General features: G+C 39.1%; 1 protein-coding gene across 2 annotated transcripts in view; it reads left to right on the forward strand.

Moving 5' to 3' along the window:
- The window catches only part of LOC141769520 (plasma membrane calcium-transporting ATPase 1-like), a 112,826-nt gene that overhangs the window by 54,309 nt on the left and 43,566 nt on the right, over positions 1–14,951 (forward strand). For both annotated transcript variants that reach the window (XM_074638681.1, XM_074638692.1), the window contains exons 3-6: positions 8,291–8,488; positions 9,269–9,526; positions 10,629–10,754; positions 12,771–12,896. In XM_074638681.1, coding sequence (XP_074494782.1) covers positions 8,291–8,488; positions 9,269–9,526; positions 10,629–10,754; positions 12,771–12,896 — 708 coding nt within the window. The remainder of the gene's footprint in view (positions 1–8,290; positions 8,489–9,268; positions 9,527–10,628; positions 10,755–12,770; positions 12,897–14,951) is intronic.

The following is a 14,951-nucleotide window of genomic DNA, read 5'->3' on the forward strand; positions in this document are numbered from 1 at the left end:
GGTTTTTCAAAAATCACCGGGGATATATTTTTTTAATGCATAGCTCGCTATGTGTCTCAGATATACAGTATCTATGTGTGTGCGTGTGTACATACTGTACTGTACATGTGCGTGACCTATGTGTCACTACACACCATTGCATGCCATTACGCCACTTATCTTCATGCATCTTTAAGCAGAGTGAAAGGGCTTTTGATTCCAGAAATGCCAACGGAAAGATCAGAGTAAATGATACAGGATGTGATATTGATTATTAGTGCAGAACATATTTAAAGGAATAGTTACTAGTATACTTCTGGTTGTTGCAGAACAAATTATAGACGGTTACATATATAGACATAAATATAATAAAGTGACTATCTGTTAGTTAACAGTTTGCTCATAAAGAGGGTGGACCAGCTGAGAGGACGGCTTCTGTAGGCGTTACCACGGCAACTGTGCACATGGTCACATAATGTTTATAAATGTTCACATGGTTTATAAAAAGGCAGTTCAGCCCTCAGATCCACTTCTTTTATTTAACAGAAAAATGACATTGTAAAAAACTGTAGTAGCAGTATCAAACGTTTACATCACATGTCATATTCATAATGTCATTTCATTATTCTTTGATCAGATAGTTCTCGATTTAAATACTTATTTCACCAGTTTTAGACTGTATTCATTCAGACGAAGCTCTTGAACGCTGCTTGTGTTTAACAACATTTAACATCTGAAACTTAGACTTCTTAATTATTGAGAAAAAGGATTTTGGAGGCTTTGTTCTTTCAAAGTAAGGTAGTGAAAAAGTGTTTGTTCGTATTGGTTCAATAACAATGTTGGATATTAGAATATGAACTGAAACTCAGATACTGTATGTGCTAGTATTTTTACATTTGACAAAAAAAAGTTACAGATCTTCAGCAAACAGACTTTCTGTCATTTCTTCCGGTTTGTGTAGAATGTTTTTGTTTCACTCGCTGCCTTATGCTTGAGCTCGCTACGCCACATCTTTATGAACTGATCTTATGAACTTCTGTTCAACAGTTTCATCCAAACGTTATCACATTTTTGTATAAGCCAAAGATTAAACAAACAGGGCTATTTTCTTTCTGAACGCCTGCTTGCTCTAACCAAAGATCCATCCAGAGATGGATGTCACTGGGTGAAAGATATAAACATGAGATAACTTCAATTTAACACTGATCTCAGCAGCCAGTGAGTGAGGAAGAAATCCTGCACAATCTTTGATTTGACATGTTTTGTGTTGACTCTAACAGGAGAGATCTCTGTTGGACTAAATCACATTTTTATGTTACTTTACACCTGCCTGACATTGTGTCTTTTTATGCCTCTGTGTCAGCAACAGCCGTGGCTGGAGGCATTATGTTTCCGGGTTGTCCATCCGTCTGTCCGACCGTGCCATTCTCGTGAACGCAATATCTCAGGAACACCGGAGGGAATTTCTTCAAGTTTGGCACAAAAGTCCACTTGGACTCAAGGATGAACTGATTATATTTTGGTGGTCAAAGGTCACTGTGACCTCACAAAACACGTTTTGGGCCGTAACTCAAGAACTCATATGCTAATTATGACTAATTCACACAAATGTGTAACAGCGTAAAATTATCTAGTGATGACATTTTGGACAGACATGGATGTAAACTGCAACTTAGCTGGTTGGCGTAGGCATACAACTGTGAGTTGGTAATTCTAATTTCAGCTTAAAAGTTGATAACGGAAACCACGCTCCCCCGACTCTAACCAGCACTGCGCTCATCAGGTTTTGTAATAAACACATTCAGCAATAAAATCTTTCAAATCTAGTAAACATGAGCCTCAAGGTCAAGACTGTCAAGTCACTTCAAGTCACTCTAATTTTGGGACAATTGCTGCAGATTAAAGGTTTCTATATGATATTCAGAACATTAATATAGCAGCAAACAACTATTGTCTATGTAAAGATACAGAGGAGTAATGTCTGCTTGAGCAGAGAACGAAGTCACTCTCCCTCTGTGCGTATTGTAATCATAGCTTCTCCTTTGATGCCGTGTGTGCCTTTTAGTGCCAGTTGTCCTTTTAGTGCATGTTCGTGTACAGTATGTGAGCGTGCCCCACTGGCTAGCTCATGGCCGCCGCTCTGCACTGCTCTCATACGGCGGCGGAAGCGTAGCACCCAGCCTTTGGTCCCCGCCCCCCCAGGTTAACTCTGTCAGCACTGTTGCCATTGTCTGCACTGTTAGCACCGTTAGCTGCGATCTGCTGGCTTAGTCGCTGCAATGTTGAGAGCCATGTGGAGGCAATAGAAATGCTCTGGATATCGAATTTAGCACATTTAAATTTGATTAAATAAATCTGATTTTGAACCTCATAAATCCAAACTGTTTATTAAGTTTCAAAATGAATTAATATTTAATCGTCAGGGTTTGTGACCCTGATCTCAGAACTCACCAGAAACTCTTTTTGTTCATGAAGTTGACCCTTAAAGCCTCAGAATAAGTCCTTTTTCCCCCCAAGTTGAGACATTTTCAGCTGGGAAGGATTAGCCTTCGCCTTAATACGTGTGACCCTGGGCAAACATACAACTGTTTGTGTCCACTTACATCTTTTTATTGATTTTAGATGCAATTGCACTGCTTCTAAATGTGCTTTGTGCTCTGTCTGAACATATTAACAGTCGATACTCTTGGTTTTGGTACTTGAAATTGGTCAGATGAAGTGTGAAGCGTGACGTTAGCATCACTTGTTTCTGTCAGCGACTGTTAGTGCATCTGTGGAATAGAGTAAAGTAGCACTGTGAGATGATAGAAAAGACGGAGGCTAAGACAGAACTGATGGATGAACTTTACAGATGATAAAAGAAACAGGAAACAGTCCTGACAACATGGAGGAGAAAGAAGGAGAAATCTGTCCTCTGTCTTTGGGGTGGACATCAAACATTCAGAACAATGAGACTGGACATTAATCCCCGCTGCTGTGGTTTCATCTGTCAGAGGGAGAATGAATGGAAGTGAAAGCTGCGTGTGTCAAAAGATGAAGCTGCATGTTGCCTGATAAAAATGTGAATTGGAAGAGATCTCGTTTTGGACCAATGAAGTCCATTTCTGCTGGAAGATGAAATTCATAAACATCTGTGACAGGCGAGTGTACAGCCGACTGCTCTGCTGTTGCTGGAAAATCATCTCAGAGCTTTAATCTGCATCTCCACGGGGACGTTCACCAACACAACAAGCCGACGCCAGATGAAACCCGGCGCCACAATCACAACATTAAACCAGGAAAAAACAGACTCGTATCGATCTAACCGCCAGTAAAGGTGCTCTGTGGTTCTGTTTTTCTTTATTTTGGTTTGAGAGGAGCTTTCAGCATCAATCACTGGCTTCAAAATGATCAAACCAAACTTCGAACTAAACCACAGCGTGATGAAAGAGAGCTGATGATGACTTTGACAACCGGTGTATTTTTAAAATCTGTTTGTGCACGAGTTTGTCATGTTTCTGCTCTGAAGCAAAGGTACTCAGTCAGACATGTTAGGAAGCCGTACTGTCGCTCAGATAAACTGCTGCTTTTACACAGAACAATATTCATGTACACCGGTCTGTGCTACAGTACTATGTTAATATTGTAGTTTATAAATCTTAATTTAAAAAGCTTTTATTTACATCGCTCACGTTCATTTATCTCATCTCACCAAAGATCCCCCCTTTCATTTAATTATCTTCATCTCACCTCATTTCATCCCACCATACTTCATCGCATATCACTTCTTCTCATCTCCTGTTGCTTCCTCTCACTTTATCTTGACTCATGTGATTTAATTTCACGTCATTTAATCTCATCTCACATCCCCTCATCTCATATCACTTCACCTCCTCTCACTCCATCTCATTTCACTTCAACTCACATCACTTTATTTCGTCTCGTCTCACCTCATCCCATTTTATCTCATCTATGGTCACATCTCAAATAGTAAAATTTTGCCTCACCTAATCTCGTCTCTCCTCATCTAATCTCATCTCGTCTCACATTGCCTTATTTTGACTCTCATCACCTCATTGTATCTCATTTGAACTCATCTCACCTAATTTAACCTTGTCTAAAATCGCTTCACCTAATCTCATTTAATCTCACTTCACCTCATCTCAGATCACATCATGTCTCATTTTATCTCATCTCCCATCTCGTCACATCTCATTTTATCTCATCTCCCATCACGTCACATCTCATTTTATCTCGCACCATTAAATCTCATCTCATATCACCTCGCCTCCTTTCACCTCATTTAAAATCACCTCTTCTCACCTCAAGCCATCTCATTTAATCTCTTCTCTCCTCATCCCATCTGTTCTCACATCATCTCACCTTCTCTCATCTCACTTCACCTAAAACCACTTCACCTCATCTCACATCATCTCATCTCACCTCACCCTTTTTTTTCATTTTGCCTCATCATCTTCTCTCATCTCATCCCAGTTAATCTCATCTCGTCTCACATCACCTTATTTTGACTCTCATCACCACATTGAATCTCATTTTAACTCATCCCACCTAATATGATTTTGCCTAAAATTGCATCACCTAATCTCATTTGATATCACTTACCTCATCTCAGTTCACTTTACCTCAGATCACAACATGTCTCATTTTATCTCATCTCCCATGACATTACCTTTTCTCATTTTATCTCACATCATTAAATCTCATCTCATGTCACCTCACCTCCTCTCACCTCATTTAAAATCACTTCATCTCATCTCATCTCATCTCATCTCACCTTTGTTCCATTTGGCCTCATCGTGTTCTCTCATCTCATCTCAGTTAATCTCACATCTCCTTATTTTAACTCTCATCTCCTCATTGAATCTGACTTTAACTCATCTCACCAAATTGAATCTTGCCTAAAATCGCCTCACCCGTATCTCCTTTAATATCTTCATAATAACTTCACCTCATCTCAGATCACATCACCTCATTACATCTCATTTTATCTCATCTCCCATCACATCACCTTATATAACTTCACCTCACATCATTAAATCTCATCTCATATCACCTCACCTCCTCTCACCTCATTTAAACTCGTCTCATCTCATCTTGTTTCCTCTCCTTACACATCATCTCATCTCATTTCATCTCATCTCACATCACAACACCTCACCACAAAGATCACTTAACTCCGTCTTTAACTCATCTCACTTCCACTCATGTCCTTTCACATCACTTCATCTCTCATCTTATCTCAGTCATTTAGCTTTAAGTTAAATAATTCTAACATTGAAGCCATCTAATTACGATTACATGACAGAAATGATGAGGAAACTAGTACCTCTGTGTGCGCATTGTGCTTGTGTAAAACTCAAAATGGAAACTAGCATCTTGTACTTTTCCTGGATTACTGCATCCAAAGAAAAAGAGACAGATCATGGAGGAAGAGGAGGAGGGTAACTCTTCATTCAGTCGGTCTGGAGAGAATCATCAGAGAAGGAATAAGAGGCCTTTATTAAAACACATGAAGGCAGAAACATGTCCATGCTGACTTACAGAGAAATCCTTGCAGTGCGGTCTGTTGACATTCAGCTCACGTTCCACTGCACATCTCCCAATTCCACCCAGGATCCACAGCAGCCATGTTGCTGCCCACACAGCCGTGCAGAGGAAGTCACAGATTTTCAGGTTTTTCTGAAAACCACCGAGATTTATTAAAGAAGAATCAGTTAAACTAGTTCTCATTCAGACTCGTCCCTGTGCACCCAGAAGTTGCTGCAAATAAACACTGTTTACTGAATGTAAAGTTAACGAGGTCCTGTGGTGACGAGCTCAGCTCCGAAAATCCTCCTTTAATAGAGAGGGAAGATAAACACGAGCTGCTGATTACTCATTAATTGATAATCAACAAACTGCAAATGGTGTTTTCAAGATCTGATTTTCACCCAGATTCAATAATAAACTAAACTTAGAAGCTGGAAAGACGAAGCCCTCCTGCTCTGCTCCCTTTGTAATCATCCGGGTCGACTGAGAGATCTCTTTGTTGTTATTGTCTCTATATGGAGAATGAATGAGCAGTTAGATGTGAGTCACTGCTGGAAAATGACAGTCACAGCTCTGGAATCAATAACTCACAGACATTGTTGGGTCTTCAGGGAGCAGAGGATTGTAAAAGCTGTGTCTGCACAGGGACAGGAAGAGACGGATCAGACAGATTTTTTTTAATTAAACAGACTAATCAATCAGTTGAAGTAATCTTGTGACAGATATTTAAAGGAGTTTTTAGGCGATGATACTACAGTGCATATTCCATTTTATTTATTCAGACCTTTTTATTCCACTTTTATTGTTTTTATTGTTGTTTGAATGTGGATTTAATTTTAATTTGTTTATTTATTATTCTTGATTTCCAAATGAGTGTTTAACGGTCTTCAGTATCTTCCCGTGAGCCAGCTGATCCAGACCAGGTCGATCTGATCAGGTGGTGTTGTGTTGACGTGGAGCATTTTGGCTCTGGTGGAGCAGCAGATTGTGTATCCAGCAGGGAGGGGAGGGGAGGGTCAGTTCAGGCTGCCATGGACACATCGCTATTATAAACAACACACACCAGTAGTTCCCAGCCTGGGGGTCGGGACCCATACAAAGGGCCACTGGATGAAGATGAAGGGTTGCAGGATGATTGACAGGACGCAGAACCCACAGAAAACACTGATATATAAAGTTACATTTATTTTTCTCATATTTCTATTGTTCTTGTGAATGGAGTGGTGAAGGGATGACGTATTTTTGTAGGCCAACCAGGAAGTTAGCATCGTCCTGGTTCCCTCGAAAAAAAGCCAATGGGATTTTTCCATTGGGTTTTGGATTATTGCAGAAAATAAGCTCTGTGGCAAACAGATGTTTATGATACTTACATGTTTAGTTCAGCAAGATAATCTTCACAAATGAACACTATTTTTATGATTTTTTAAATGTGAATGCAATCACCAGAAGTAAAAAACTACCGTTTGCATGAGAGCGAGTATACACAATGATGCGGTAAAGGCGGACAAATTGGCGTTATAACGTTTAGTAGTGTCATTTAGCCACTTGTTAGCAACCGCCATTTTTAGACACATAAAGGCTTCAAAATTTACAAGTGGGGTATTTATTGATATATTCTATATCGTAAAAATGCTGAAATCTCTTCAGCTTGTGTTAACCACAGACCTTATTTCAGGCATCTAACTAAAAACTCATTCAGAGAACCCACTGACTTCCAGACGAGGGAACCGGAAGTGCTAAAATGCTGACTCAATTCTGGGTTTTAGGACTCATTCCTGTAGCACTCAATCACTGAGTCATTTTCAAGCCTTTAAAAATGTATCAAAATAAAACAAAAATCTTTTCTCTTTGGTTGAACTGATCACAACCAGTAGAGACATGAACTGGTGACAACTACTCTGATCATGGGAATTATTTTTCCCATCTGTAAGGCTGCACCTGAACGCACCATTTGTCTGACCTTTTGGTCAGGTTTTTTGTTTTTAACTGAATCTCCAGACAGAAAGGAGGAAATAATGAATACGAAAATACATCATTTCTGTGGGTGGAACTAATCTGTGTTGGTGATTCTCCCAAATAAATACTGTATATGGAAATACTGCAGTCTTTCATGGCAACAAAAGTAGGTCATGTTGCAAAACTACTGTTTATAGAAATCTGTAAAAATCATTTCACAACTATAGAGCATCTTCTGCCTTCACTGCGTGTAGGTGCACAGCTACAGTATGCAGCAAGCTAACCACGCTTCCAATAAAGGTTTTAGACAGGAGGTGTTTTTATTAGATGCAGTTGTGAAACTGTGAAACTATTATTGAACCACACATTTAATGACAGGGTTTATGAACCAGAAAAGTTCATGAGCAGAGAAGATTGACTGTAAACACACACACACTGCTTAATGAATCCTATGAATGTACTTCTTGTTTATTATTATAAACATCAGTAGGTTGGAGCCCATCATTTTTTCCTTGAATTTAAAATACATTTTAATTTTATTATACTGTACATACAGTATACATACTGTGCTTTCCTGTTAGCTTTTATCCACACACATGAAACTCATTTGTGTCCCCAAGGACGGCTTCTGGCCAATTCAGGGTGGTGTCAGCTATGCAGAATTATTTATTTCACTCAGAGGGCCTTGGATTTTTCTTTCAAAAGAGCATTTAGTGTGACTTTTTGTCAAAAATGCGTTCCTACTTTTTGTTTATGACGCAATGATGCATTCTAGTTAGTTTTCTGGATTGATGTGATTATTGATGACTTGTGTTCGTGTCTGCAGGTCTGTCTGGTAACCCCGTTGATTTGGAGAAACGCCACACGGCGTTCGGCAAGAACTTCATCCCCCCCAAGAAGGCCAAGTCGTTCCTGGCGCTGGTGTGGGAGGCTCTGCAGGACGTCACGCTTATTATTCTGGAAATCGCTGCGATCATCTCTCTGGGCCTGTCCTTCTACCATCCACCAGGGGGCGACAGTGAAGGTCAGTACAGGCAGAGTCTGAACTGAAAGACAGGGCCGTAGATAACACTGAGGTCATGCCCTCACAGCTTTATTGTATATTTTTGAGCGTGTGTCAGTTTGAAGGTTTTAGTAACTTGCGCAATTAACTGAATGATTAAATCTGTAATTTCTTTTAATCTAATTTCTATTTTTATTCATTGTATTATATATTATTTTTTTCAGTAATCTATTTTTGTGGGAGCTCAGCATTATTATTATTTTATGTATTTATTTATATTTCATTTTCTTATGTACAGTATATTTTTTTGTATATAAACTTACTTTAACTTTTATTTTATTTTAATATATTTATTTTTGGTTATTCGTTTGGTTTATTATTTTTAGTTTTTTAAATTTATTTTATTTTATTTATTCCTTTCTTTCCTCCTTCATATATTTTTTTATTTAATATTTGGTCATATTTCAGTTATTTATCTATCTATTTACCTATCAGCAATATAATTTAACATCAGTATTTATGAAATCCTGGCTACGGTAACAAAGATGTTCAAAAACTAAAAGAAAATTATAAAATAGATATTTTTGATTATACAAAGAAAAAGAAAATAGAAAAATTAAAGTTCACGTTGAAGTATTTGTGTTGAAAACATTGTTGCTAAAACTGGTATTAAAATTAAAACTATTTGAAACCGTAAGTTGTACAGTTTTAGTTTGACAGAGGTGCTCTGCCTGTTTAGACTTGACATACAGGTATTTATTTGGTGAAAGTCAAATTTAACATGCTCTTGTCCTCACGCAGCATGTGGCGAGGTTGCAGGCGGTATCGAGGACGAGGGCGAGTCCCAGGCTGGCTGGATCGAGGGTGCCGCCATCCTGTTCTCGGTCATCATTGTGGTCCTGGTGACAGCCTTCAACGATTGGTCCAAGGAGAAGCAGTTCCGCGGGCTGCAGAACCGCATCGAGCAGGAACAAAGGTTCACCGTCATCCGCAAAGGCCAGGTCATCCAGATCCCCGTGGCCGAGATCGTGGTGGGAGACATCGCTCAGATCAAATATGGTACGAGACACCAGACACCCGACTGAAATATCAAATCTGTGATGTCAATAACTGCCTCAGAAAAGTTTAAAGACAGACTCAAACATGACTGGATGGTAATTTTCCATGATAACATTTTTTTAAGTCTTTTAAAGGTATATTATGTAACAGTTGTTGGTTGCTGTTTGTAAACACACAGCATTCAAAGTTGGCCCCTCCTCCACGGCACAATGAGCGAGGGAGAGAGCGCAGCGATGGTCGAGTGAGCTATACAGTGAATGAAGAGAGGGAGCGGCGTTAGTGAGAACAAAGCAGTGAATCAGAGAAATAAAACGTTATTGCTGAAGTCCAGAAACGTCCCAAACTAAAAATAATAAGAAAAGCAAAAGGCGGAGGGCTGCAGGGTCTCTGTAGATACAGACACCTCCACAACACTTCTAGTAGGTCATATCTTTTAGAAAATTCCTGCATATCATACCTTTAAGTTTCCAAAACCTCTCAGCCTCATCCACTCTGGGTCAGGAAAGGAAAATTCACAAAGCATTTCTTAATGAACATGTCTTTGTGATCAGGGGCATTATCATGTTGAAACAGGAAAGGACCTTCCCCAAACTGCTGACACAAAGCTGGAAGCACACTTTTGTTTAGAATATCATTAACATTTCCCTTCACTGGGACTAAGTGTCCTGGACCAAACCAGGAAAAACAGACTCAGACCAGAAGTGCACTAAAGTATGTGGACAGGGCTGTGGCTAATAAGTGATGCATCATAATTACATGTTTAAGGAGGATGAAAGAAAATTTAAATGCAAGCTAAAAAGACAGTGTGCTGCTCTTCATCTTTTTGTTAAACTTTGAAGTACATGAGCGTGCTGTGGATTCCTTGGATCTTTCTTAACAATAACAACTACAGAGTGGGCAGATTGAGATCAGATTTTAGTTGTTTTTTCCCTTTTACAGTAAAGTCTGTTTTTTGCATTAATAGGAGAGTGTTTAATGTAATATTTTGGTGCACAGACTTCATCTGAGTATGAGAGGACTGCAGCAAAGAGCAAAAATGTGTTTACACTGCAGCTGTTTCGAGAAATAAATGAAATGAATCCCCTGACCTCTTTGCCTGCAGGAGACTTGCTGCCTGCTGACGGGATCCTGATCCAAGGCAACGACCTGAAGATTGACGAGAGCTCTCTCACCGGAGAGTCCGATCATGTCCGAAAGTCTCTGGAGAAGGACCCCATGCTGCTGTCCGGTGAGTGCCTGCTCACAGTCTCATGACATGGACCAGCACTGATGGTTCTGCTGATATTCACGACCCTTAAACAAACACAATCACTCTTTCTGTTTTATTCTTGTCTGGAATATAACACCTCTGAAGCAGGATGTGGAATCAGATATTGTAATTAATCAGTATATTATTGTTATATCCATATCAGACCAGACCAGCTGTCAGGATACGTGTTATTTGTATAGCACCTTTCATAAAAGTTAGTGCTCTACAGGTAATATAGGCTAATAATAAGACAATACGAATATAAAAAGTAAAACAATTGGAAACTAATGCGTATGGGAACAAAAAAAGATATCAAATCCCTTAAAGATATCAACATCAACACTGTTAATATGTTTAATGTAAGGGCAAAATTGCTTAAGCCCCTTTCCCATTGGACAAAAAAAACACTAACACCCACAAATATCTAGCTTTGATGTGATGGAAACACCCGGGTGGACATGACGCTAATTTTCACCCCCTTTCCGGCACAATGTTATGTGATGCATGTTGAAGTGAATATATAATTAATAAAATCAACATTGATTTGGACAATTATTATAATTTATTAACTTACAAGACATACAATTAATATGCTCTCCTCAAAGCCACCAGACTCCAGTCAGACAACATTAATTTTACCTCGCTGATCATCAAAACACTTTAATTCAAACTTGACAGAAACAAAATAAAACTCATCAAAACCGTCCTGGTTAGTTCCAACAATCACGACTCTGGTTTGGTTGAAATAATCCCTTAATTCACAGCCGTTATATGCGCTCCTCAAAGCTACCAGAGTCTACTGACAGAAACAGTGATGCTACCTCACTGATAATTGAAACACACTTCATTCAAACTCTACAGAAACAAAATAAAACTCATCAAAACCGTCTTTGTTAGCCTTTCCACTGTTCCAACAATCACCAACTCTGGTTTGACAGTTTGAAAGAGAGACTGAACAAGAAACGGATATTCAAATGAAGTAACTACTGTAATATTTCCTGTGTTTACTAACCCTGTTTTCCGACACATTCGTGATGTTGAACGTGACACACCAGAAAAAAAACAGAAAAGCTACTCGTCTACTTGTGATAGGAAAGGGGTATATCGCCTATTTTTAGCAGGTTTTCCTGTCTTTAAAAAACCTTCATAAACACACTAATTTCTGTGGGAAAAGAGTATTATTGTCTCAGTGCACAAAAAAGAGCATGAACAAGTCCTGGAGGATCTAATCTGGTGGTTACTTTCTCCAAGTTGTTTTTTTTGTTGGACAAATCAATCTCTAATAGATGCAGAGTTGTAGAGTTAAGTGAAAGGGGCAAAACTCAACATACATGACAGTTGTTTTGGGACTTTGAAGAGGTCTTTGTGTTTGTGTCTCCGTAATGTGGCCTCTATGTTTATGGACTAGTCTTGGTGCTGAAATATGGGAAAAGTTTGACCTTCAGACATTGGAAGTAACTTAACAGCTTTATTTTTAATCAAGGAATGGCTCCAGAATCTTTAAGCGAGTGTCTCACGTCAAAAGCATGAAATTTGGCAACCCTGGTGTCCCTCTCTGAGCCTCAGAATCTATAACTAATATTTCTGGTTTATACTTGTTTGGATGTAAACATTTTTGTGATATATAGGTACTAAAATTTACATCTATAAAGAGCAACAATTGATCCTGTGTCATCGGGAGTCTCGGCCACATCAGTCAGTCATCAGCATAGAAAGATTTGCCATGTCTCCTGATAGCACCACCAAGAGCTGACATACTGTAAGATTAAAAAGTAGTAGACGTAAGATTGATCCTTGGGGAACTCCACAAGTTGATAATATCAGCAAACTGTAACACTGAAGTACAGCAAAATGCTAAAAGGGGTCTTTTTAAAGTAATCAATGACGCAGCTGAAGAAAAGATTAGACCGATAAAATGCTAAAGAAATGGCAGTAACACAGTGACAGTTCAAAAAAACAATTTTCATTTGTGACTCTTTTTGTATCTTTCCTCAGGGACTCACGTAATGGAAGGATCAGGCAGGATGGTGGTGTCAGCCGTCGGCCTCAACTCTCAAACTGGCATCATCTTCACTCTGCTTGGAGCCGGCGAGAATGACGAAGAGAAGAAGGTCAAGAAAAGTAAGACATGAGACAAAGTCTGTCACACACGTCTCAAAAAACACAACTCATGTTGAAGTGTTGATGGTCATACGAGGACACTAAGTGTGTGAAGTGTTGGGAGGAAAGAAAGACAACTACCATCGTGTCAGCTTCTGAATATTTCTACTCTACTGTTTGAACAGTGCAGATTGGAAATATTTGCACGTTTTTATCAGCTGGTGTTGATTTGAAGTTTCTCCTACTCGTACTCGGCTCTGTCAGCAGGTAGAGTTCATCCCGTCTGAGCTGATCACAGCAGAGCTGTTTGAAGGGTCTAACTATAATATTTTAACATTAGTGAGCTTCAATCTGATCACAAAAGCATCATCAGTTGAATAAATGAGACCACGGATGAGTTCACCTGTAGTGATCATATCTGCTGAACAACAATGTGTACGACAACAAGTTGACTTCTAATTGACCGTTCACTAAACTCCTCCTCTAAACAGTGATTGTCCAATCATAGCTCAGCAACTTAAACAGGGCGTGGCAGGCTTGTCAGAGTTTGGATTTATCCACATGTTGAAGCGGTGTACATGGTGTTGTAGTAAGAGATAATACTATCCACCCAAAGAGTTTGTAGGGTGCCGTCATTTGTAGTCAATGTAAGCTGCTAACGTTAGCATGACTGGATAGCTAGCTAACTGCCTACAGTTGTAATCAAGACTGTGTCTGAAAGAAATATAGCTGATCATACATTTTTTTCTTGCTAAACTGTATTATAATAACATTAGAGATGAATAGCTCTTCCCTACCTGGGAAATGCTTATTTAGGAGTCTTTTATATGGTTCTCAAGTAACTCAGGGGAGTTAGCATTAGCATTACATTTAATAATGTTAATGGTTAATCTGCCATTGTTATTATTGTAAATTGAATAATTGCTAGATGGGAAGCCTGACAGAAATCATTTTTGTTGCAAATGAATGCATCATTTTCAGTCAGTCAACACTTTGAAATGTGTTCCCAAGCAGACCATCCAAAAGACAAAATAATCCACCAAACTACAAAAAATGTGTTTGGTTGGTCACATGAGTGAATACGACGTTGTGGTCTCATTTATTCATGGTAGTTTTATGGCCACTATACTGAGGTATTGATTTGACAGTGATGTAATGTTGGTTAAAATTGCGAAACGTACCTTCCTCTGTTTACATACAGTTGCTTTTTGAAGCGGAACCCTTCAAAAAGTCCAGATGGTCCTCGTACTATCACAGAGCAGTTTGATGTAAACCAACAGGCTTCTGCAGTCGGTCTCTATTGCTTTTGATTTGCTTGTGATCATGCTAACCCCCTTTTACTCATGTCTTTTTTCTTTAGTTTGTTTTTTGTCTGATCATTTGTTTTATTGGCTAAAGTTTGAGTTTGTCAGGCATTCATTGTGAACTGGCTGAATGTACCAGCTCAGCGGAGAGAGACGCTTAGGTGTACATTTCGGCCTCCAGTAAGTGATTTAAAAAAAAGAAACCAGTAATGAATTCCTAATGAGGAGAACCACAAGACCAGTTTTCAGATTCAACTGAAATTAAACTGAAAATGAGCAGAAGACGAGAGCATTTAAATCAGCATCTCACACATGTGTCTGTACTTCTACGCTTGTGAGGGCCCTCATTGACATAATACATTCCCAAGCCTCTAAATGTAACCTTAATCTATAATCTAATTCTAACCATAATCCTAAAACCAAACCTGAACCCTCAAAAAGCCCTTTGAAGAAGTGAGGACTAGACAAAATGCCCTCGCTTACCGAAATTGTCCTCATTTCCCAAAAATGTCCTCATTTTTAAAATTGTCCCCACAAAGTCTGAAACTTTAATCGGTCCTCACAAAGATAGAAGTACAAGAACGCGCACACACACACACACACACTTACACATTGTGTGTCTCTTGAGTTCTGGTAACAGCAGAACCACAGCAGACTTTACCGTCACACGTGGCTGCATCAACCCACTGAACACACACAAATGCACACTAAAACACACACACACATTCATGCATTCATGTAAAGTCACACCCACTGGTTATCTTACAGGCAT

Source organism: Sebastes fasciatus, chromosome 1 (genome assembly GCF_043250625.1).
Source record: "Sebastes fasciatus isolate fSebFas1 chromosome 1, fSebFas1.pri, whole genome shotgun sequence".
Lineage (NCBI taxonomy): Eukaryota > Metazoa > Chordata > Actinopteri > Perciformes > Sebastidae > Sebastes > Sebastes fasciatus.